General features: G+C 35.8%; 3 protein-coding genes across 5 annotated transcripts; 2 read left to right on the top strand and 1 right to left on the bottom strand.

Annotated features, from left to right (window-relative positions):
• The first annotated feature begins 26 nt into the window (after window positions 1–26).
• Window positions 27–5,145, top strand: tmem141 (transmembrane protein 141). The gene is made up of 5 exons (XM_048190154.1): window positions 27–164; window positions 2,830–2,896; window positions 3,348–3,431; window positions 3,563–3,670; window positions 4,918–5,145. The coding sequence occupies exons 1-5, from the start codon at window positions 111–113 to the stop codon at window positions 4,986–4,988; spliced, it is 384 nt and encodes a 127-aa protein (XP_048046111.1). The 5' UTR covers window positions 27–110; the 3' UTR covers window positions 4,989–5,145.
• Window positions 5,146–5,298: 153 nt separating this feature from the next.
• slc25a35 (solute carrier family 25 member 35) lies at window positions 5,299–11,895 on the top strand. The gene is made up of 5 exons (XM_048190134.1): window positions 5,299–6,718; window positions 8,821–8,886; window positions 9,141–9,293; window positions 10,698–10,832; window positions 11,003–11,895. Exons 1-5 carry the CDS (start codon window positions 6,347–6,349, stop codon window positions 11,171–11,173), a joined length of 897 nt encoding a protein of 298 aa, XP_048046091.1. The 5' UTR covers window positions 5,299–6,346; the 3' UTR covers window positions 11,174–11,895.
• A 1,409-nt stretch (window positions 11,896–13,304) lies between these two features.
• On the bottom strand, window positions 13,305–22,468 carry rangrf (RAN guanine nucleotide release factor). Of its 3 annotated transcripts, none has more exons than XM_048190143.1 (6): window positions 22,368–22,468; window positions 22,073–22,151; window positions 20,582–20,698; window positions 16,616–16,778; window positions 13,886–13,980; window positions 13,305–13,673 (listed from the first exon to the last, which is right to left on the bottom strand). In XM_048190143.1, the coding sequence occupies exons 2-6, from the start codon at window positions 22,135–22,137 to the stop codon at window positions 13,562–13,564; spliced, it is 552 nt and encodes a 183-aa protein (XP_048046100.1). In that variant the 5' UTR covers window positions 22,138–22,151; window positions 22,368–22,468; the 3' UTR covers window positions 13,305–13,561. The 3 variants fall into 3 exon arrangements, with proteins under 3 accessions (XP_048046100.1, XP_048046101.1, XP_048046099.1); XM_048190144.1 differs by having other exon boundaries at window positions 22,361–22,420; XM_048190142.1 differs by lacking the exon at window positions 22,368–22,468 and adding an exon at window positions 22,332–22,361.
• Window positions 22,469–23,559: the final 1,091 nt, after the last annotated feature.

Here is a 23,559-nt window from a genome sequence, read left to right as displayed (position 1 = left end):
TTTCTTCGCTGCACATGCGGAAATTACACAACAACAAGGGAAGCTGAAGAAACTGTCATACACTCTGTGGTCACACCAGGTTGGAGGTTACAGTCCATAATTGTAGCGCGATGGTCAACCTTGGTCTCACTAAAGTTGATGATGCGGTTGCAGCAAAGCACCCGGTGCGTATGTATTTTAACACTTGAGTTTAATGGAATAACCATAGTCTGCCCCAGGTGAAAAAAAGTACACTTCTATAATGTACTTAAAGTGCTCTATTTTCGTCCACTAATTTTGTACTTAATATACTAAAAATTCTTCTTTAGTACTTCTTAAGATAATCTTAAGAACATCTAAGTGTGCTCAACTGTGCTATTTTGAGACACCATGAAATATGAACTAAAATGTGCTTTTGATATACTATTTCTGTATTTAAAAATTATATTTAGTTACCACTTGTAGTACACTATGGGTTCAAATGTAAATGTAAGTAGTATCTAAATACTTTTTTTTAAACACAGAAATAGTACATTAAAAGCACATTTTAGTTCATATTTCATGCTGTCTCAAAATAGCACAGTTGAGCACACTTAGATGTTCTTACGATTATCTTAAGAAGTACTAAAGAAGAATTGTTAGTATATTAAGTACAAAATTAGTGCGTGAAAATAGAGCACTTTAAGTACATTATAGAAGTGTACTTTTTTTTCACCTGGGGCTGCCTGACTGATATTACATTTTAACCATTCATAGAGTAGTCTGGGGCTAGCTGTCACACTTTTTACTCCAGTAAATATCTAATCAATTAATTAATTTATGTATAGACTCATATGAAAAGAAAGAAATTGTTGATCATTTCTATTACCTAGGAACGATTTTACAGTTCATTCGACAAAATGGTAACCAGCTGTTCATTGACAATTTAGCGATTTGAGAAGAATACATTTTAGTAAGTAAAAAATTTAAAAAGCCAGTGCCCACAAACTCGCTGCATTAAAAATGTAGTATGGCTCTTTAATGGCTTTCTAGCTGTATATAGTAAACCTACAAAACACACTTCTTGTCCCAACCATTTTGACATTTTTGAAAAATAACCATTGTTCTGCTTTCACAATTCAACCTTCATTATATATTTGATTTATCTTAATGTATCATTCATAAACCATTTCAGTTGTATCCCACTCTTGGTGATTCAGTCTCTTGCCATATGCCAGACTGTCTATGAATTTTCTTGGCGATTGTTCTGGGGTAGTTCGCCAGGTCTTTCCTCAACCCTCCCCATTACATGGCTCGGACTCACACACACACACACACACACACACACACACACACACACACACACACACACACACACACACACACACACATATTCACAACTACATGCATGTTTTTGGATTGTGGGGGGACATCCACGCGGACACAGGCAGAACATGCAAACTACACACAGCAAGTCTTCCTGGCTCAGCCTGAATGTATATGTTGTTTTTGGAAAATTCACAAAAAACAACGCTTGTTTAAAGGGTTAGTTCACCCAAAAACAAAATTTCTGTCATCAAGTACTCACCCTCCTGTTGTTCCTAACCCGCAAGACCTTCGTTCATCTTCAGAACACAAATTAAGATATTTTTGATGAAATCCGAGAGGTTTTTTATCTCCCATAGAAAGCAACGAAATGACCTTATTCAAGGTCCAGAGAAGTAGTAAAGACATCGTTAAAATAGTCAACATGACTACAGTGGTTCAACCTTAAAGGCGCTCTAAGCGATTCTGAGCGGAGTAACTTCCTGTTGATGTTCGAAGTGTTGTCAAACAAAACAGAGGCTAGCTAGACCCTCCCTCCTACTCCTCCTGGCCCTCCCCTCCGTGCTTCCTGAAACAGTCGTGAACGCGCATTTAAAATGTAAGTAGCTTGCGTATTGACGCTGCTTGTCGGTTATTGGCTGGAGCATGTTTATTATGTTAAGTGGTCCAGGCTGGACCAGTTTGTTTTTATTGCAGTTTTCGGAGCTTGTGGCGACTACAGAGTTTTTACAGTGTGTTCAGAGGACAGGCAGCTAGCGCATAGTGAGGAGATGTTTGCGGTATGTGACAAAAAAAAAATTGGGCCTAAAAACGCGTCAAATCGCTTAGAGCGCCTTTAATGTTATGAAGGTTGTGATGCTCTCACGGTACTTTGATGTCATACGGCGGTCAGTCTGCGCAGTGTCGATGCATCTCGAACAAGCCTTGTATGGGCCGGCTCCTGCGTCAGCATCACACGGATGCGTCGTGGTGCTCACGTGAACAGCACCGCCCAATACTGAGCCAGCGTTTGGACGTAAACACAGAAGCTCTACACTGTGTTCACTGCATCAACTGTGCAACAGACTGACAGGGAAGAGGAAAATTTGTAGTCGTTATTTTTGTTTTTGTTCTGTACTCAAAAAGTATTCTCATCGCTTCATATCATTAAGTTTGAACCACTGTAGTCACATGGACTAAGATGTCTTTACTACTTCTCTGGACCTTGAATGTGGTAATTTTGTTGCTTTCTATGGGAGATAAAAAAAAAACCCTCTTGGATTTAATCAAAAATATCTTAATTTGTGTTTGGAAGATGAACGAAGGATTTGTGGGTTTGGAACGACATGAGGGTGAGTACTCAATGACAGAAATTTCATTTTTGGGTGAACTAACCCTCTCAGATATCTCATTAAAACTGTCTTAAACTGTCATTTAAAACACATTTATGCTTCTGGGCTTTTATATCAAAGACTATTGATATATAGCAACTTTGACAACTATCCCCAGTCTTCCCTATGGTTACATCTTAATAATTCCATGGTGATTATATTTCACTGTCCTCAGGGTTTGCAGCAGTATGCCGCCTGTCAGTCTTACGCCTTTATGAAAGGCACTGCAAGCTTCATACTGGGTTAGTGTCATATTCGTATTAAGAAGTGGTTATGTCTGAACAATTTGTGTTTGTGAAAGTAAATGACAAATGAGATCTCTTTTCAGTATCTCTCATTTACACAGCGGTGAGATTTTTCTCTTTCTTTACATCAGTTTTGTGTATCAGATTTTTCTACTTAGAAAAAAAACTCTTGTAATCTTACATGTCTTTAGAGATTCAGAAGAGATCTCAACAGTGTATCATACTGTACTATTTTATATTTTTTATAAGGATTTTCAGGAGAAACTTTTGAGACAAAGTTACTTGTTTAAAACATACCTGAGTGTGACAACCCCATTATGTCTTGGAGCTGTGGAGAAAAAAAACAAAAACAAAAACAAAAACAAAACTATTTTATTAACCAACTTTGATTGTTTTTTTTTTTTTTAATCCTTTGGCTTTGGGTGAAAATGTAACTACCCTCAACAAGGCACAACGGGTTTGTTCTTTGCACAGCGAGCACTTCAGAAAAGAATCCCATATCCCCTTCAGTGGAACCTTCTAGTATCTATTGGTAAGTCTGATGCACAACTGAAATACACGGTTTTCCTCTTTTTTTCATAAATAGTCTGTAGACTTAATTCAAAATGTTATAAAGAAAATAATTTGTGTGATGTAAGCTATTCTTTCCTTTGGTCTTCACAGTTTCCTCCTCAGTATTCAGCTATTCAGTAACTCGCTGGGAAACCATGAAATGCTCAGACTTGTGGTTATATCTTGAGACAGGAAATGTTCCTGACAGAAACTCTTCTAGTAAGTATTTAGTTGTTTGTCCCTGCAATCGCTCTCTTTTTATACCAACTCAAGTTACAGTAGCTATTTGGCGCCATCTTGCGTCTCAAAACTGGAAGACTTCAGTATTAATTTTAATGTACCGTATACAAAACCTTTTAAAGGCATATTATTTAAGATTTTTGGATTAAAATATACAAAAACTACTAGAACAGTGTTATATGTTTTGTTGACTTGTGTACTTTATCTCAGATGTTTCCAAGAATGTTTAACCGGGACACAGACCTTGTCCGTGCGTTGCCTATCAGTGACGTCATACCCTCGATTTTTTATTTTGTAGAAACCATGGAAACACCATACACTTTTATATATTACATGTTTTATTAAACAAGGGAACAACTGTTTGGTTACATTTATAGACAGAAAACTAATTATTGTTATATAGCTCAACACATTTAGTCTTATTGTTTGAATCTCATTTTCTTGAATTTCCGCGACTGCATGTTTTCACCATGCCTCAGAGAAAAACACTATTTTGTCAAGTGGCTAACATTGCATAATCAGATGCAGCTTTCTTTTTATTCTTATTCTTTATTTTTATTTTTATTAAAAACTCATTTTTATTTTTAATCGGTAAGAGACAAAGGGAGATGTGTTACATTGTGGCTATGTAAGCTATATAAAAAGGAAATTGAATTGCAGAAAAATAATTGTATATAAATTATTTTTGTAATATTTTTGTTTTGTCTATCTGGGTCGCTTGATAATTTTCCACTAGTATTAGTAGATTATTTATTTTTTCTCATTCTCTGATGATCTATTTATATTTATCAAAAGAATTTGTGGATTATTTTTTTATCAAAACAGTCTTTCATTTAATTTAGAACAATCTTAAAAATAAAAGTTCATTTTTGGCAGAATGAAGAACCTTCCACATTCATGGAACTTTTCCACTGCACAAAAGATTCAGACACTGTGGGAAAAGGTTCTTTAGATCATTAAAATGTTCTTCACAATAAGAAAAGAATGTATGTACCCATATGATGAGTCAGCTTGTCATCACAAAATAAACCTTTTCAGAGTGAAACGATCCCTCTGCTTCTTGTCAGGGTATTTTATGATAATGACTGGCTGACTGTACATTGTAATGTAAATTTTGTGGCTCCTTTGTCCTCTGTTTTGTACAGACTGCGGTCTGCATTTGTTTTGGTGTAGTTTGGACTTTACGATGGAGGAATTTGACCATTGTTTCTTTATTATTCACCTAGAGGAAGAACCACAAACTCCTGCAACACCTGCAGATCCCAAAGTCACAAGATACGGGGACGTGATAGAATGAACTCAAAGAATTTTACCTTTGTTTGCATAATGTGTGTTTCAAGAAGTAATTGATATTTATGATTGTTTTGCTTTCTCATCTGATTTACACAAATGTTCTATGAAAGAAGTGTATATATTCATCTAGCATGAATCTGAAATAAAACATTTTGGTTTTAGTTAGTGAGTTTTCACTTAGAAGATCTTAATCAAAAAAAGGGTTACTGATTGGCATCCACCAAGGATCTGTCATCCTGCAACAGTTAGGCCACTTTACAAATATACCAGTTAAAGAAAGTCAAAGAAAGTCCTTTGAGATACAAAAGATAGGCACATTTTTGTTCCTTTATGTACCGAAACAATTCTGTTTCGCAAATGGACAGCATCACAGTGGCAAGGGTTTGTGCCATTTAAAGTACACAGAGGAGCTTTTGGAAAAGTCTCAGATGAGAAGGGTAGAGGAACAAAAGGAGAGCTTGAATTGGTTTCAGCTTGAAAAGTCCCAGTAATATGGATAATTATAGTATCAATGTGGCTTTGTCCTACTTTACCTGTTGTTTTGTCATTTTTTTTTAATTTATAAGTTGGTAACATTGGCAGATGTTACTGTTAGTTATGCTCTACTTTTTATGGGGAAAATATTTGTAGTTTAATAGTTTTTACAATAATTTATTCTCTTTCTTAACATAATTTCTTTACATTTTGTTTATAGTCCTGTTTGTACTATTTCATATTCATTAAATTAATAATGAACATTCAGTTACACATTATTTTAATGTTTCCCTGTCACAGTGTAACTACACAAATAAGTACCAAGTAATATTAATCCTACTTATTAAAGAGTTAGATTTTGGTTTAGGGTTAGTTGCTTGTATGCATGCATAATTTGCTGTTGTGACTATAATAAGCATATGTAGCCTAACAGGAACATTAAAATAAAGTGTTACCGAATATTCTTCACAGAGGGGAGCTTTGTGTAATGGCACAGTTGGGGTGGGCATCAACCGCCTGAAGATGTCACTTGATGTAATTTGCAACCGTCCAATCACAGGACATGTAACAAGGGATGGGGCAATGTCTTTGTTTTGATTGGTTAAAAGATCGAGTTGGTATGATAGACGCGCCCTAGTGAATGCAATCTGACAGTCATACTCGGCAAAATGTCCACGCGCAGCGCATGACTGAGAGGAGGATTATAGAACATACTCATCTGCTTTCTTAAAAATGGCACTGTAAAATTATTTGTCAGTTATCCTAACAAGTACTTTATTAATGTGTTTTTTTTATTTACAGGCTGCTAAAAGTAGGCCTGTTTCTTGTTGAAAGGCAAATCACTCCATCACTTGTTTCCGGGCATTCCGCGAATTTGGCGATTGAAAAATGGATTTCGTTCTCAGCGGCGTCGCTGCGTGTGGCGCTTGCTTTTTTACAAACCCTCTGGAGGTTGTCAAAACTCGAATGCAATTGCAAGGAGAGCTAAAAAGCCGAGGAACCTACCAGGTGTATTATAGGAATGTATTTCACGCCTTTTACACAATTGGCAAAATAGACGGACTGGCTGGTCTTCAGAAAGGTTTGGTCCCCGGCTTGGTTTATCAGTTTTTTATGAATGGGGTCCGTTTGGGGTCCTACGCCATCATCGAGTCCTTGGGCTACATTCATACGGACGGAAGGGTCAGTGCTGCAAAGAGCACAGTGTCCGGGGCCATTGCCGGTGTGGTGGGCGCTGTAATGGGCAGCCCCATTTACCTGGTGAGTAAAGATAACTCTGCGTTTCTGTCTAGTAAACGACGGATTAAACACGTTTAGTGACAACCTATTCAATGGTCACTCTGAATATCATGAACATAAGAGTGAGATCGCTGGGTGCACGAACGCAGCAGTAGCCTAACTACTGAAATAGACAACTGCATAGCGTAGCGCAGGCACGTGCACAGGTAGGGCTCAACCTGTGCAGATCACATGCCCTTTTTGTCCTTACACTCCGAAGTGCCCTTTTTTTGGAGGTGTTTTATTTTATTTATTCATTTTCTTCAATACATCAATGCTATTGGTCACCCTTTAAGCATGTCTGACTGATTTACACATATATTTAGCCTAATAAAAGGTATTAAAAAGAGCTTGTGACAAAATCGTTTTGGTTCCGCTCAAACTGTCAGTCAAACCTCTTAACTCCGCCCCTGAGTGCCGCGAACTGAAGTTCCACAGCAGAGCAGCTGAACGTCTTGCAACGGTAAATAAATATCTTGTTGTTTGAATAATTAGGCTACAAGTCGTTGTCTTTACGAAAGAAACACTAGTATGTCTATAAAGTTTCATATTTTATGCATTTGAAGCCTGAGACCGGCGGCGGAGAGAGAGAGAGAGAGAGGGGGCTAGCATTTGCCATCTAACGTTAAGTTAGTCATAGCCAATAGCATACAAATAGCCTGTGCATACAGTAGTATTACATCTTTTATAAATTGAGATTTTGGCCAAACGTATTTTACAACAGGAAAAACTGAGCGCTCATAACCTATTGATGATGACGTAGCCTAATGTGATGATGTTTTTGCACATTGCACATTTCCACACATATAACTGCATTTGACTTTGACACAAAGCGAGTGATCCTCGTCAGCTAGGTAAAATATATTTCTAAGAAATTTCTTATTTGATTTATGATGGCTATCTGCTGATACACTTAATTCATTAACATTTAATCATATTATATATGGTCACACAGTATGGTTAATGTTTACGATGTTAAGTATTTGCTCGCTAGATATTTTTTTTAATCTTGTATACTACTCCCCGCTTGTCTTCACATGTATAAACATAGAAAAACATGGTTTTACTACAGTAATGTTGTAGTAACTAAAAAATATTACAGAATCATCAGGTCACTGTGCTTTATATTTTATCATGCAGAATGTAGTCTGTGTATTAATGTGTGTTGAGAGGGACATCCCAGTGGATCACATTGAAGTCATAAACGTCTTCAAGCACATGGCTCACAGAAGATTGCTGTTGTAATTAGTTTTAAAGAAGCCCTGCAACCCTGTGTGTGTGTGTGTGTGTGTGTGTGTGTGTGTGTGTATATATATATATATATATATATATATATATATATAAATAAAATCTATATAACTGTCATTAATAGTGAATAAATATAAAGCTTTTGATACTATTATTTTGTGTTATTTATTGGGGTTGGGTGCCCTTTTTTAGTTTCGGCACATGCCCCTCAAAAGGTCTGTGCACGGCCCTGGCGTAGCGCAAAGAGAACAATGCATCAGTGGTGCGAACGAAAAGGATAGTTTCGGGCCTGTATTCTGATTAGATGAGAAACAGCCTAGCCTATAGTTAGGAAAATTAACCATATAATTGTAATGTATTATTATATAAATTAAAAATTATATAAACTATTATAATAATAATAAATTAATTTTTAAAATATGATTATTATAACACACAATAATGATAATACATGCATGTTATTAATACGTTATAAATATAAAAATATTATAAGTTTAATTCATATGTACATTTAGTCATTTAGAAGACGCTTTTATCCAAAGTGACTTACAAGTGAGGAGAGCAATAGAAGCAATCAAACTAATAAGGCAACATTATGCAAGTGCTGTGACCAGTCCCATTCAGTTAAGCCCATGTAAAAAGGTTTTTGTTTTGTTTTTTTAAATAGATATAGTATAGTAAGTGTAAGTATTAATGGGTCAAGTGTTGTCAAATGCAATGAGGAATCAGAATGTTTTCCATGCTTTTGGTTTCCATACACTGACTGAATGTAGATGGTGCTCCAAACAGTGTCTTTAGTTTACCAGCAGGTTACCTACTATTTGTATTTCCTTCAGGTAAAGACACATCTTCAGAGTCAGTCCACTTCCTCTATTGCAGTTGGACACCAGTATAAGCACAGGGTAAGTTAATGGTGACCTTACAGAAACATCTGTTAACATTTTTTTCTTTTAATGTTATGTGAGAACTTCCAATCAACTGATCCTAGGGTGGTAGAGATTTTTGTAATGTTAGATCCCATTGCATTTATAGTAATGTACTAATATTCAGCAACAGTTTTGCATCAATGGTAATAGGAACCAGCTTGAATCTAAAACCACTAGCATTTCCTGTTTGTTGTCTTTCTTTTGTATATCTTTGTTTTTCTTTTTGTCAGGGTATGATGCATGCACTATTGGCCATCCATAAACAGCATGGAATTCTGGGTTTGTGGAGGGGGGCAAGCGCAGCGGTCCCAAGGGTCAGTGTGGGGTCAGCTGCTCAGCTCTCAACTTTCTCTGCCTCTAAAGAGCTGGTCACTGACCTACAGGTAAGCATAGGATATTTCACTTCAGCTGGGAGTTATTCACAGTGAGAATAGAAGAGGGTTTGATATCTGTTTTTACAGACAGTATTGAAGTGGCTCCTCTAAACGATTGAGAGTAACATCTGTGATAAATATCGTCAGTTCCCCAAGCACTGACTTTGTCATAATGTGTCTTTGTAGGGCAGTACAGGGGGCCGATGTTTTAGCAAATCTGCTTTTTTCAGGGCAGTCAACTTTTAATTAAATTAATTCCATTTCAACATAAATTTCCATTTAGCCTTTAAGGACCCCATTAAATCAAATGTTTGTGTAGGCATTAATGCGTGTTAGCTTTATCAATATGCTAGTACACTCGTACAAGTTGACAAAACAAAGTCTTGGATATACACATTTATAGTTCCTTTTCATGGAAAACAGACCAAGACTAGTGATGACTTGTATTTGTCTAATAAAATGCTCTCTAAAATGACTCACTGTCACTCACTCAACCCAAAAACACCTGCCATGACAAGAAATATTTTAGGAAACAATGGTGTTTCCACAGTGTTGTATAGCAACTACCAGCACACATTTTGATATGTCCTGCCACACCTTCATGTTTCAACAGGAAATGTGTCAACAAAGGGAAAGAGTTGTGTTTTAAAAGACATTTAAAGCAAGCACCCCGTATTTAGGCCATTAGGCTATACCATGGATACAGTTTATGCCCATTGAGGAAGTTATTTGACAGATGATACTTGATGTTATTACTACTCATGTTGTCCAGAATGGTGAACACACAAGGGTGTTTTCTGTTTCAGTTTGGAGTAATTCATAAAGCATATGAAGTTAAATATGAAATTGGCTATCCCAACATTTAGTTTAACCACTAGGAAGTAGCAAAATATATTGCTTAATGCAGCACAATAAAATGATCTACATACAAAATAAAGATCAATATTTAGGTGTTTGTCATTGTCATTTTTGTGCCAAAGACCAACAAATGATTAAATGGTAATGTTATTCTACTCAAAAGTCACAAGAAACTATTATATTTTGCTATAATAGACATAAAAATACATGCATGTATTGTTGGAGTTTCTGAGGGTGACCTCAGAATTGGCGAAAAAAATTCCACTGGTGTTACAAATCTACAAAAACATCCCCCGATATATGAAATCACCTGAATGACGCTACAAGTAGTTCTAATAACGTCACCAGTTCACAGTAGAGTTTGTGATGTTTACTTATATAAAAAGGCAATTGTGGAGGGAAAGCAATATCTGTAGATGATGACAGAAGAACTGTCATTTTTGAGTAAACTATTCCTATTACAACTATTGAAGACAACACTCCTTACACAGTTGAAATGTGAAAACATTCTCTGTTTTGTTAGTAATCCGTTTCGTTTTCATTCTGTATTTGTAGATGTTCTCTGAGGGCAGCTGGTTAATAGCACTGAGTGCTGGTATGATCAGCAGTGTAGTAGTTGTATTAGCTATGACTCCTTTTGATGTGGTCAGCACTCGACTCTACAACCAGCCTGTGAATCATCTTGGCAAGGTGATCTCCTACCAACTGTCAACACCACAGAAATTGGTTCATAAACTCTTGCTGTAATTATTAGCAAATTGTGTCCTTGGTTTCATTTCACACTTGCATATCCAGTTTCACCAATAAAGTGCTAAAACTGTTAAAACAAGGCCTTTATCTCACTCTCTATTCTCATGCAGGGTGTACTGTACAAAGGTTTCGTGGACTGTTTCTCTAAGACACTGAAGAAAGAAGGAATGACTGGTTTGTATAAAGGACTCGGAGCCTCCTACTTCCGTCTCGGACCTCATACCATCCTTTCTCTGCTTTTCTGGAATGAGCTGCGCACTTTGTACCATAGCAACAGCTAGCGTTTTGCTATTGCCTACATCAGCAAAACAACTGATGTTTCCCTGATTAGCTGATTAAAGAAGCAATCAAGCACTAAGGTATAAAAGACCCTTGCTATATTTTAAATATAGTCACAACGCACAGCAGATTGACTATACTCGCAGTGCAACATGGCCTCAAGTGCCTTATTGCATTTATAAAGCAGTTACTACATATTAAAATATTAAGAACATTTTTTATTAAAACATTATTTTATTAAGCATCAATCTTCAACTGGCAACCTTCTACTAGAAGTACTTCCTGATATAACAATGTTGCTATGCAACAAAAATTATGCGCTATGGGATTTACACAGTGATGTGGTAAACTGAGCCATTACTATATGGTGGAATAGCACAGCTGGAATGCTGCATTGACCAAGAAGCCAAGACTTGAATTAACACTCGTTTAGGATGTACTGTATGTAGAAGGATATTTCCTTATACATCACACTCCAACAAAGTTTTGCAAAAGGTTTAATGGAAACATAATATATCTACACTCACTGGTTGAATCAAAGTTACTTTAAGTTTTGCGTGCACTTGAATTATGCTAATTAATTTCCTGAATCCTGATTCTGATTTGGTGACTCATGTTCCAAGGGTGTTGACTGTTAACTGAATGATTCTTTTCAAAATACTTTTTATATATAGTTTAACCCTTTCCTAAAGATTAAATGTGATCCACTGGATCATAATCAGTTGATCTGTTCCGTTTTATTGTATTATGAATTGCATGATATACTGTAAATTTAGTTCTCATAGAGATTGTGGTAAAATGACAAACACAAATAGTCTTCTCATTTTGTGACTGACTTGACAGCTATAATCTTCTTGCTGCTAATTATTAATCGTGACTGGAAGGGCAATGACTTACTTTTGAGTAGTTAGAAGTTAGAATGAGTTTGCATTCAATCTGAATGGTTAAAACATATCAGAAATAGTTTTGTTTTCTCCCAAGTCTGATGCCTATAAATCTAAGAATATCTCATTTGTTTTAAATTTGATTGCTTTGCCGAAAGATAAATTAACAAAAAAAAAAAAAAAGAATTAAACCTTACCACCTTTGATTATACAATTGAGTTTCATGTCATGTGCTCAGTCTCTAGAATATTAGGACAAGAGGACACTATTCAACGGGACATAGAATAACCATTTGCCTTAATTGTGCTCTACTGAATGTGTATCTACTGTAACTCATGTTTGATGCTTTAGAGAAACTAATGTAACTAATTATATGCAATAAATTATTTAATAAGAGACTATAAATGTATATGTACATATAGGGTCTGTAACATATGACGGTATATAATTGAAAATAAATTATTTTTTAAAAGAATCACTATTCTATTTTCTATATACATGACAACACTGCAACGTCCTTGTCCTTTAAGTACAAATACACTGATAAGCTTATCCTCAAAACATGCTTTCTCACTTAATGTCATTGTCATTGTATTAAATCAAACCATCAAGTGACATCAACATGGAAATAATGTTTTTTTAAACTGTTAATCAACTGGTCCCAGGTTATTTTAAATGGATTTATGAAGATAGTTACCCAATATGTTTACAGGTGTAGTTCATCACATTAACTAAGGACATGCTACACAAGCCACAATACATGTTGTTTTTATTTTGATCACTATACATATTGGTTTATAATTTAAAACCGAACTTTTTGTGAAAGGTTTTGATTGTGCTATTTTTCTTTAAAATAAATGTTACATGGTCTGATGTTATCTAATGCAATGATATTCAAATATTAAGTGTGACTTCAGTGTCCAAATACTTTTGGTCAAAAAAGAAGATCAATGTCTTAGGAAAGTTTTCACTCTTACAGAATGATATGAAAGTTGATGAATGGGAGAAAGTGTCTTACATTTCAGAGTTAAGGAAAAACCAGAGTTTCAACACAGAGTTCCAGTTAAGTTGTTACACATTCATTTTGTGGTCAAGTAATAGAGATGTTTAAGTCAGCATACAAAGGACAATGATGACTGCTCACCTTTGATTACATCAAGAAAACTCTAAAGAAATGCTGCTGAATGAATCAGCATAAATGTACATTGAGTTAAATAAATGATGGTTTGGAGAAGATTCAGAAACAATGTTTTTCTTATTATGAAATGCATTTATTTTCACAAAAAAAATAAAGATTCTCTATTTTTTTGCATAGCCTCACCTATAGACAAATGCTAAGCCTTGCACTACAAGGAAAATGATTCATAGAGTTTCTAGCTTTTTAGGTGTTGTGAAGTTTGTGTTTTAACCTGTTCAGTCATTGTAAAAGCAAATTTTAAAAGCTTGAAAAAAGCCTTTTGTAATGAAATTTAGACTTTCTTGTATTTAAACATATGCATGAAGAATCTACCCAAACACTCCAGGGTCAAGTAGGCAAAAGGACTGCAGAACACCCTGGAAGTCCTGTAGTGTCCACGGTATAGTTGCCACATTTCCAATGGCACTGCTGCTGAGGGGACTGAGAGAGAAGATTTTAAATCAAACCTTCTTGCTATACATATTAAGATCCTGACTATACCATTTCAGCATCTTTGAACACCATGTGTATAAATGCATAAAAATCATTTAATTTAAGACATCTAGGTAATCCCCAGTATACAAGGAAAAGATTTAAATGGGGAAAACTTAAGAGTGGAATGACTTCAACTTGTATGCGTTTAACCAACTCACTTGATACAAGCAGGATCGTTGAACGTCACTAAGATGTCAGTAGTGTACTGCGGCAAGCGGAACAAGCATAGGTGAATGTTCACAGTGTTCTTTGCCTGTAAAAATAAATAAATAAATAAAATAATAATTCAAGCTGATAAAGAGGCATACATCTTAACATAAAAAGAAATTACTGACAGTATAGTGTCAGCAGTCATACAGTTTCTCAACTAAAAAAACCCCTCAAACAACCCACAGAAATCATGTGAACCATCAGATGAGGAAATTCACAAGGTCAAAGCAAAAGTGAACTGTGACAGGATATTTTACTATAGAACTAGTAAAGGGATTCATGCTGTAGCAATACATTCTAATGTCACTGCATGTTGGTGTTAGGCATGCTGAAGATTTACCATATTCAATTTGTTCATGTTCCCTCTTAATTTAAAGTTGTGTTTATGAATGGCTTGTGTGTGTGTATGGATTTTTCCTCTTTTATTGGACAGTTGTTTTTACACATTGCTAAAATTAGAATCCTAAGCAGCAATTTGCATACTATCCCTCCCTATTAGTATTTCAAATTAGAATTAGTGTGTCCCAGATCGTAGTATGTTGAATTGAGTATTCCAAAGATACCTGGATCTAGTAGACCTTGTCTACTTTTTCCGGTTACAATCCGGAGTGCAGATATGTGCACATTTTAAAGGCTAATAATGCCCACAACCCATTGCGTTCTGGATGAGGATTTGACTACAAACACAAATAAAAAGTGTTTAAAAAAAAAAAACACCAACTTGGTGGATGTGCGAGACCAATGGTAGGGAGGGAGGTTTGGATAAAGAGGTTTCAGTGATTAATAATCAGTATCTATCATGACATAAAGATAATGTCATCCACATTATATTTCATCTGCAACAGCATTATGAACTTTTATAATGATACATTTGGTCATTAACTTTTAAATGCATCATTATGCAAATACATGAGGAGAGTTCTCCACATGAAAGATCCACAGTCGTGGGTCTTTCATGTGGAGAACTCTCCTCATGTATTACGTGTAACGTTACGAACAGGCATATCGGAGAGAAATGTAGTAGCACGTTGATCTGCCCGTCGGCAGATCAACGTGCTACTACTTTTCTCTCCAATATGGTAGAAAATTAAATTAAATTGAATGTGGAAGATTTCAACTGTGACAAGATGATTGACAGGGGAGTTTAAACAGTGACAGGATGCATGTGATGTTAAAGACGCAATTATGAGTGAAATTATGAGTGAAATGTGAAATCATATAAGTATTTAGGTGTTCAGTTGAACAACAAGTTGGAGAGGTCTACAAATACGGAGGCTGTTTACAAGAAGGACCTGAGTTGGCTATATTTCTTGAGGAAGCTCAGGTCTTTCAATGTGTGTAACAGGATACTCAAGATGTTTTATCAGACTGTTGTTGTGAGTATTATCTTCTTTGCTGTGGTGTGTTGGGGTGCAGGAATCAAAGCAAAGGATGCGAACATACTACACAAACTCATCAAAAAGGCTGAGTCTGTCGTCGGCTCTGAGCTTGGTACTTTGGAGGACGTGGTTTGGGACAGAATGCTGGCAAAGTTGCTGGCGATTATGGACAATGATGTTCACCCCCTCCATAAAACTCTGGACATACTCAAGAGTAGTTTTAGCAACAGGCTTATTCAGCCTTGTTGCCTGAAGGAACAATATAGGAAATCGTTCCTGCCTAGTGCTATCCTAGTGTCTAGGATAGAACTGTGTTAGTTAATAGGTATGTAGTCACATGTTATTCTAAGTGCTTATTGACTGTATCGAGCTGCCATGACAAATTTTTTTTCTAGGCTTGATTGTGTTTTTGGGGCGCAGTTTAACATGTCTTAATGCTTCGTTCTTTTGAAAACGCTGTATTTTTCATATATTTTACCTTTATTCTACACCTCTGTTTCCACTGTCATTTGAACGCCTCATTTGACTTCCTGCTTCTAAGATACCCCTCCCTCCGAAATACGCAATGCCGTGCCCCTTACCATCCGTTGCTTCATAATGTAAATAATAGCATCTATATTGCTGTATCAAATTGAGCCCGAATTAGACCCAGATGAAGAAGGTCAAGCTGCAATCGCGGCTTTTAAAGGATGTTTATGAATGGTATTTCATTTAGTATTTGTGTCAAAGTGTTTAGATATGCTGTCACTGCTGTTTGTTAGCTTTCAATATACAGTTTCATCCTGATTAAAGCTTTACTGTAGCCGAATACACGTGGCCTCGCCCACTTTGTTGCGTGTTCCCGGGGGCGTGTTTTGCAGGGTTTATGATGTCACCAACCCGGGAAGAAACTTGTTGTAGTCCAAACCGACCGTTGAACTTTCAGCGCTGTAACTTTGCAGATGCTGTTTATGCTCAAGCAGCAACATTACACACTAACTAAAGTTAAAAAAGTGAAATCGCATTTAACCACCCCTTTAATTTCCCCTCTGGGATTAATAAAGTTTAAATCAAATCAAATCAAATGATGAAGTAGTATCTCTCAAAGCTTGCCTTCTATTCAGCTACACACTCAAAAGTATGTACTTTTTCTTCTCAAAAACAATACATTTTAGGGCATAGTATCAGTATGCGAACTGGGAAGCAGCACTTGTTTTTGGCAAGATAATTTTGGTATTTTATTGTTGTCTGGGACACAATAACATTTCCACTACAATTGCAATTTAGTAATACGAATTGTAAAAAGGATCACAGATGTACCTCCTCATTGAATTTAGAGACCAGCTGAGCTCCAGACAGCAGCCAGGCAGAGTTGCATTCCTGCATTGACAGCTCAGACTGGGAGAGCTGCTTCACCTCTCTGATTTCCCAAGAGCCATTCTCTACCGCCTTGTTACTGGCAGCCACGTCCTCAAAGTGATACCTGTCAAAATACGAACCAGAGAATCCATTTTTACCTACCTATCCTTTATAAATAATTCAATAATTTATTTCCTAATGTTTCTAGTGAACACAGACAACCTTACAAACATTCTGGCAATGACCTTATGACAACATTGGACAGTTGATGGTTTCTTCGTTTACTAAACATCCAAACCTGTATAACCTGTATGACATCTTTCACACAGCCTGTCTTTATCAGTTTAATTTAAAGACAGCACTGCGCTACTTTTACATTGTTTTTCGATGTAAACTCACTAGACAGACATCTTCAACCACTGCGCTCGCGTCTTTTGCAAAGTCTCGTGCAGGACACAGCATTCTAAAAATGCGCCGCTCAAGTTTAAAGAAATTCAACTTTAAAAAAACTAAGGTCTCTAGACCTTGCGCTTTTTGTCGTTCCACTGACATGCATCTCGCGTTTTTAAAAGCAAAAAATACAGGAATGCTAATGTAATGTAAATGTGCAAAATGTTCAATAAACACTTTTAAAGACTTCTATTTTCATTTCCATTTCATATTTTAATCTTTCTGATCATCAAAAATCCTGATAAAAAAACATCCATACATTTCAACCATTTTTAGCCAATAATAATAATTATAATAATAAGAAATGTTTCTTGAGCACCAAATCAGCATATTCGAGTGAGTTCTGAAGGATCTTGTGACACTGAAGACTGAAGTAATGGAGCTTTGCCTTCACAGGAAAAAAAAATACATTTTAAAATATATTCAAATAGAAAACAGTTCACTGAAATTGTAGTGATATTTCACAGTATTCCTGTTTTTACTGTATTTTTTAATCAAATAAATGCAGTCTTAGGCATAAGAGACCTCTTTCAAAAAAAACATTCAAACCTTACTGACCCCAAACTTTAATCGGTGGTGTATATTATATATTTTGTTACATATAGGTTTTGGTTATTATATATTGTTTATTAATATATTTTGGTTATTATTACTATTACTCGCATATAATTTAAAAAGCATGTCATTCAATGCCACATGACAGATTTTATTTGGACAGTTGAACTATCATTAGTTTTCCCAAGGAGCAGATAGGCATGAATATAAATTATTTTTATTACTTAAGAAATTTGGTATTGAAAGTGTAATAACGTAGATTATCAAAATGGAAGGCAATCATCAAAACAAAAAGGAAAAGGAAAAGGCATGTCAAAAGCACATAGAACCCACCAAGTCACTGTCAGTAAACAGATGCTACATTCTATTTCTGACACACTCGAGCTACACGCTTGCGCTACTGACAACAGGACAGATGCATTTGGAACGTTCACTTTAATGTGTCCAAGGATGCATGGGAAACAAAAACCAAAAGCCAAGTGATGAAACAGCACTATCGGATTAAACTGTGCCCACATCCAGCAATCACAGCAGGACAGCAGCTGGACCGTCTCCCCCACAGCGCTGACAAAACTTACTTGAATGCTTATGCTACACTATTGAAGTGATAACCAGTGCAAGTTGCTTGACCCATTTAATTTTGACAAGCACAATATGATATGTGAACATTAAAGGTGCTAAAGAGGTTCTTTTTGTCGACTGAGTTTTTGAAATGAGCGCATGGGTAAGAACAACCCCCCTCCTTCACAGCTCATTTAGAGGGAACGCCTCTCAAAACTCGTGCACGAGTATCTGAACACGAGTGTTTACCACCGGCATTCGCTGTGTTATTAAGGCGGGCACACATTTAACGACTAGCTAAAACATTCTGAGTGTGGAAAGTTACTGGAGCACGCAGCCGCGCGTCTCTCACGTGGATCGTCATGGCAGTGATTGACAAGCCAGAGGGCCAATCCGCGCACGTCTCTCACAAGGAACGTCATGGCAGTGATTGACAAGCCAGAGGGCCAATCGTTTACGCAATGATCGCGTAAACGATTGGCTGATGTTTTTAAGGCCCTACCTCGTGCACAGATGATGTATATTAATATTATTACTTTCAGTGCACCTAATAAATAGTCTTTTATCAGTTAGTAAAGACAGTTTCAAGTAATATTGCAAAAATGTATAAAACAAAACATCCTCTTTAGCACCTTTAAAGGCTCTGTGTAAACCTAGCTGAAACCAGATTGAATAGCTCCGGCCATGTAAACTGAAGTGTTGAGGTTTTAAATATTGGGTAGTACAAGGGCAATATAAGTCATTTTCATAGGTTGTGTTTTATAGTTTTATGTGTTTAAGGTGTTTTTCATTATAAATAGGCATACCATTTTATTATTAGAAATATTAATTTTATTGTTGTTGTTATTATAGAAACCATAAAACCATGGTAATGAGGAGCATGGTTTTTGCCTGTGTCATGATTACAGATAAACTCTGGATTTTATGCAAGAACTATGGTAACTCTTTATTAGCGCAACTGCAAAGGAGAATTTAAGAGCTTTATAGCCTGGATCCCATGAATTAAGGATGAATCTATGACTTTTTTTGTGTGTAGATGCGTTCAGTTCTAATAAACTTTAATTGAAGTAAAATATTAATTCAATAAAAAGACTACAATATAATGCAATAATAAAGTTGTTAAACATTTGCAGTATGTAATTCAAAAATAATTATTTTTATTATGGGTTTCTGTCATTTACTTAAAGGTCCCGTTCTTCGTGATCCCATGTTTCAAACTTTAGTTAGTGTGTAATGTTGTTGTTAGAGTATAAATAAAATCTGTAAAATTTTAAAGCTCAAAGTTCAATGCCAAGCGAGATATTTTATTTAACAGAAGTCGCCTACATCGAACGGCCAGTTTGGACTACATCCCTCTACTTCCTTCTTTAATGACGTCACTAAAACGTGACGTGGTCTTGTTGCGCTCCCACGGAGAAGAGCAAGAGTTGCATTTGTAGAGTGTGTTTGTCGCCATGTCATCGAAACGCTGTTATTTTCATCCCACAATCCAATCACCTTTGTTTGGCCTTCCCAGGGACGCTGTACTAAGAGATCAATGGTTACAATTTATGTTTAACTCGGTTCCCGAAAATTATAATCCACATGTAAAACTATGTGCAGCACACGTTATGGTAAGAGGCGTGACCTTTCCGGGCAAGGTGCGCTCAGAGCCATCTCTATGGCTCTGGGTGCACTAAGCTGCTGTCGAATCACAACACAGGAACCGCTGGCACAATCAGAACTCGTTATGTATTTCTGAAGGAGGGACTTCATAGAACAAGGAAGTCATCAGCCCGTTTTTATGACAGTGGAAACAGCGGTATACAGATAAGTAAATTATGTGAAAAATACTGTTTTTTTTTTACACGCGAAACATGAACACATGTTATATTGCACACTATAAACACAATCAAAGCTTCAAAAAACCACGAAAAACGGGACCTTTAATTTATTTATTGTTAACCCCAGCAAAACATTTATGGGGGAACGTGTGGGCCGGATAGGCTGAATGTGAGCCCCAGCCCTGATGATTCTCCTATTCTAGGACCAGAAAGAAGATCTTCTAGTGATAAAACTATTTAACTCCTTACAGCAGACATATGAGCAACAGTTGCTGTTTCTGGAAACCTGTTTGCTTTGACCTCATATCTGGTGTTAATGCATTTATGTTTTTAATGTGTTGTAGTCTCCAATATTTAGTTTATATACTCATTGTATCTCTGTGTGTTGGAGATTTGATTTTTTTTTTTTTTTTAAATACTAATTATTCCTTTGGTAGAAAACATTGTGGCACCTAGATAAGCTACTATGAAAGAGGCCCTTGGGTTTACTATAGCACCAAGGCCCTGTGTGTTTTTAATCCTGGCCTTTACTTGTTACCTGGCTGCTTCAGCATCCTGCACTTGGCTTTGGTACTCCAGCAATTCAATGATGATACTCTGATCTATCTGAGAGTGAGCGAACACTTCTTGATTATCAGGGATCTGCCTCAGTTCACTGCAGACAGTAGGGAAGAGAATGATGGAGTTTTACCATACAAATCAGGTAAACTCAAGCTTAATTAAAATATGATAAAAACATACTTTTATTATTATGAATAATCACAACAAACAGTTTTTCTGCCAAATAATAGAGTTAATTAATTGTTACCTGTGGGCTGTTTGCAGTTGCAAAGCAACTGACGTATTACAGTTTTTCTTGATTGGTAACACACAATTCATGAAACAATTCACCATTTTCTCACAACTATAAACGCAATCTCAGAACTACACACCAACTTGTACAAACCTCAAACTTCCACATCAAACTCAAATATTTCAGTCAAAAACATATTCCCTTTTGTCAGAATCAAACTTTGGCCTTAGATGACACACAAAACCTACCAAATACACAGACTACTTTCCTGCCCAGTAAACACTAGTTGGACTGCTTCATAATATTGTAACAAAAACCTCTTCTTGGGACTAATGATGAGGAATAATTTTGCTGCTCGGTGTCTATTACAGTATACAACATAAATGAAAGAGTGCAGATACAGTAAAATACAACAATGAGCTTTAGGAATAATTCATTTTCATTACACTACTTTAAAGTGATCTTACAGTAGATGAAAAGCACTAGAAAAGAAAAGTTCAAATATCAAGTAAATATATACTCGGTATTCAACACAATACAGTATACTGTCAATTACAGTACAGTAAGTAAGTAAATAAATAAATTCAGCATCCTTTGCACCTTCAGCCAAATTTCATTACAGTATACAGTACTATAACATAAGTTTTTTGGTCTTCTGACAAAAATCTTTCTCTACCTTAAAAAATTTGCTACAATTAAATTTGACAATCACGGGTTTGAGGGTGTAGTATACATGTGCTACATTTTACTATACATCAGAATCTCAGGATAATATAAACATTAGAATCTCGGGAGCACAGCTGTGCTCCTATTTATATTATTTTGGGATTCTTATTGGTGTGTCATCAGTTTTGCTACTTAATGTTTACTCTAGGATAAACTCTTTCTATTTGTGAGTTTACATTGTGATACTTGAGTTAATTATATTATGTGTTTGTGTTTAATGAATGAGAAAATGGTTAAACCAGTGTAAACATTTGGCCATTTTTGAGTAGAGTTTTGCAGAAATCATTAAGAATCTTGTAATGTGTGTGAAAACACGTGAAATGTGTTCAACGCTTTGAGAAATGAATGAATGGTTTGGAAAATTTTGTCAGCTGAATCAGTGTGTTAGCAGCAATGGAGGAAAACTGTAATATTGAAATAACGTTCTGTGTCATGTACGTTGACTTAAACACACTAACGTTAGTTACATTGATTTCTTCGCCCCTGAAACATACTGTTTTATATAATTACCTGATATCCTGGGCATTGAGGGGAATAACAGCTGATAAAGCACCGCCAAACAGAGTCCGAGCCATAGCTGTGCTCGTCACTGCAATGATAAAGCCATTTACAAACATCAAAGAAAGTATACTGTATTATCAATGTGCTGTAAAACATCTTTTAAGTCCTCAAGACAACGTCAACATTTTTAATTGAACACATCGTAATTTCATCACAAAGGTAGACAGACATAAGGTGTCGACTTAATAAACGTAGGCAATATCAATACTTTGACATGAATATATCCAACAGACTCACGACTAACCAGCCACGATGACTTCCCTCCATCAGCTGCTACCGGATGTGATGTTGTTGAGATGGTTGAGATCAAGAGTGCCCTCTAGTGGTGTATAACAAATTATCAACTGGAAATGATGGAACGCTGTCTAAATTGGAATACATTTATTTGGCAATATGATACATTTGTGAAGGAGTAGCAAACATTTAGCCCCGTTACATAATATCTACATGTATATTGATGATTACAAGAATGTACTATAATGTTTATATTTAGATAAATATTAAATATATTGTGTGTTATGTTATGTATACACCCTACTGACAAATGTTTGGACATGCTTGACTAAATTTATGACAAAAGATATTAACTTTTGCTATTAAGGCTTATGCGTAATTCTTGAATTAATTTAAGTTTGAACTAATTTAATTATTTTACTGTTTATTACTGTGAAGCTGCTCTCAAAAAATCTGTATTGTATAAAGGATATAGGCTAAATGTCTTTTGGCTTGACTTGAATAAATAAATAAATAATAGTTTACGTGAATTGTTTGAACAAACAAATTCATTGGAATGAATCAAACTTTCAAATGCTACACTGAAGAGTGAGGGCAGTTTACAGTAGGGGAGTGTGTCTGTAAATACATGCATCTGTTTCTAACAATGTACAATGATATCATATATTTTCTGAACACTCACCTGTCTGCCATTTGTTGGAATGACATGTTTTTTGTTGTTGTTGTTGTTGTTTTTGTTTTTTTGACATGCCATATACCAATGGCTCTGCCATATACTATAAGTGGTAGTTTCTTTTCAGTTTCAACCCATCTTTACCATACATATTTTGCAGAAACATGGTCATTTATGCGGTATGCTTTGAGCCCTCTAACTTATTGACAAAAAGACTTAGCAAATGAGCATTGTAGAACCTATAATGGGGGAAATATATGACGGTTTTATCTTCAAGGCCAACATGTTTTTTTTTAACTCATTTTAAAATTTCTGATATTATCATATCAGTTTTATTAAAGACGAAGGAGTATTTTATAGTAACACAAGTTCACTAATTAAAGAACATCGCAAAATTAATTAGATTGCTTACATTTACTCATGTTTGTGTTGTTGTTTCAAACCAAAAACTTTGTCACTTCCTGAAGGTCGATTTCATTAAGGAACTGGCTTTTGTTAGTTAACGGGATTATTCAAAGGAGTAAAGAGA

This window comes from Megalobrama amblycephala, linkage group LG4 (assembly GCF_018812025.1).
Source record: "Megalobrama amblycephala isolate DHTTF-2021 linkage group LG4, ASM1881202v1, whole genome shotgun sequence".
NCBI classification, from domain to species: domain Eukaryota; kingdom Metazoa; phylum Chordata; class Actinopteri; order Cypriniformes; family Xenocyprididae; genus Megalobrama; species Megalobrama amblycephala.
This window is presented reverse-complemented; position numbering and strand designations above follow the sequence as displayed.

Excerpts from the sequence above, each read along its gene's own strand:
- tmem141 (XM_048190154.1), top strand. The coding sequence starts at position 111 with ATGGTCAACCTTGGTCTCACTAAAGTTGATGATGCGGTTGCAGCAAAG. Across the intron at positions 165-2,829 it reads CGGTTGCAGCAAAGCACCCG|GGTTTGCAGCAGTATGCCGC; the intron begins GTGCGTATGTAT and ends CACTGTCCTCAG. Across the intron at positions 3,432-3,562 it reads GAACCTTCTAGTATCTATTG|TTTCCTCCTCAGTATTCAGC; the intron begins GTAAGTCTGATG and ends TGGTCTTCACAG.
- slc25a35 (XM_048190134.1), top strand. The coding sequence starts at position 6,347 with ATGGATTTCGTTCTCAGCGGCGTCGCTGCGTGTGGCGCTTGCTTTTTT. Across the intron at positions 8,887-9,140 it reads GACACCAGTATAAGCACAGG|GGTATGATGCATGCACTATT; the intron begins GTAAGTTAATGG and ends TCTTTTTGTCAG. Across the intron at positions 9,294-10,697 it reads AGCTGGTCACTGACCTACAG|ATGTTCTCTGAGGGCAGCTG; the intron begins GTAAGCATAGGA and ends CTGTATTTGTAG.
- rangrf (XM_048190142.1), bottom strand. Across the intron at positions 13,981-16,615 it reads TCTCTAAATTCAATGAGGAG|GCAAAGAACACTGTGAACAT; the intron begins GTACATCTGTGA and ends TTATTTTTACAG. Across the intron at positions 13,674-13,885 it reads AACGATCCTGCTTGTATCAA|TCCCCTCAGCAGCAGTGCCA; the intron begins GTGAGTTGGTTA and ends CTTCTCTCTCAG.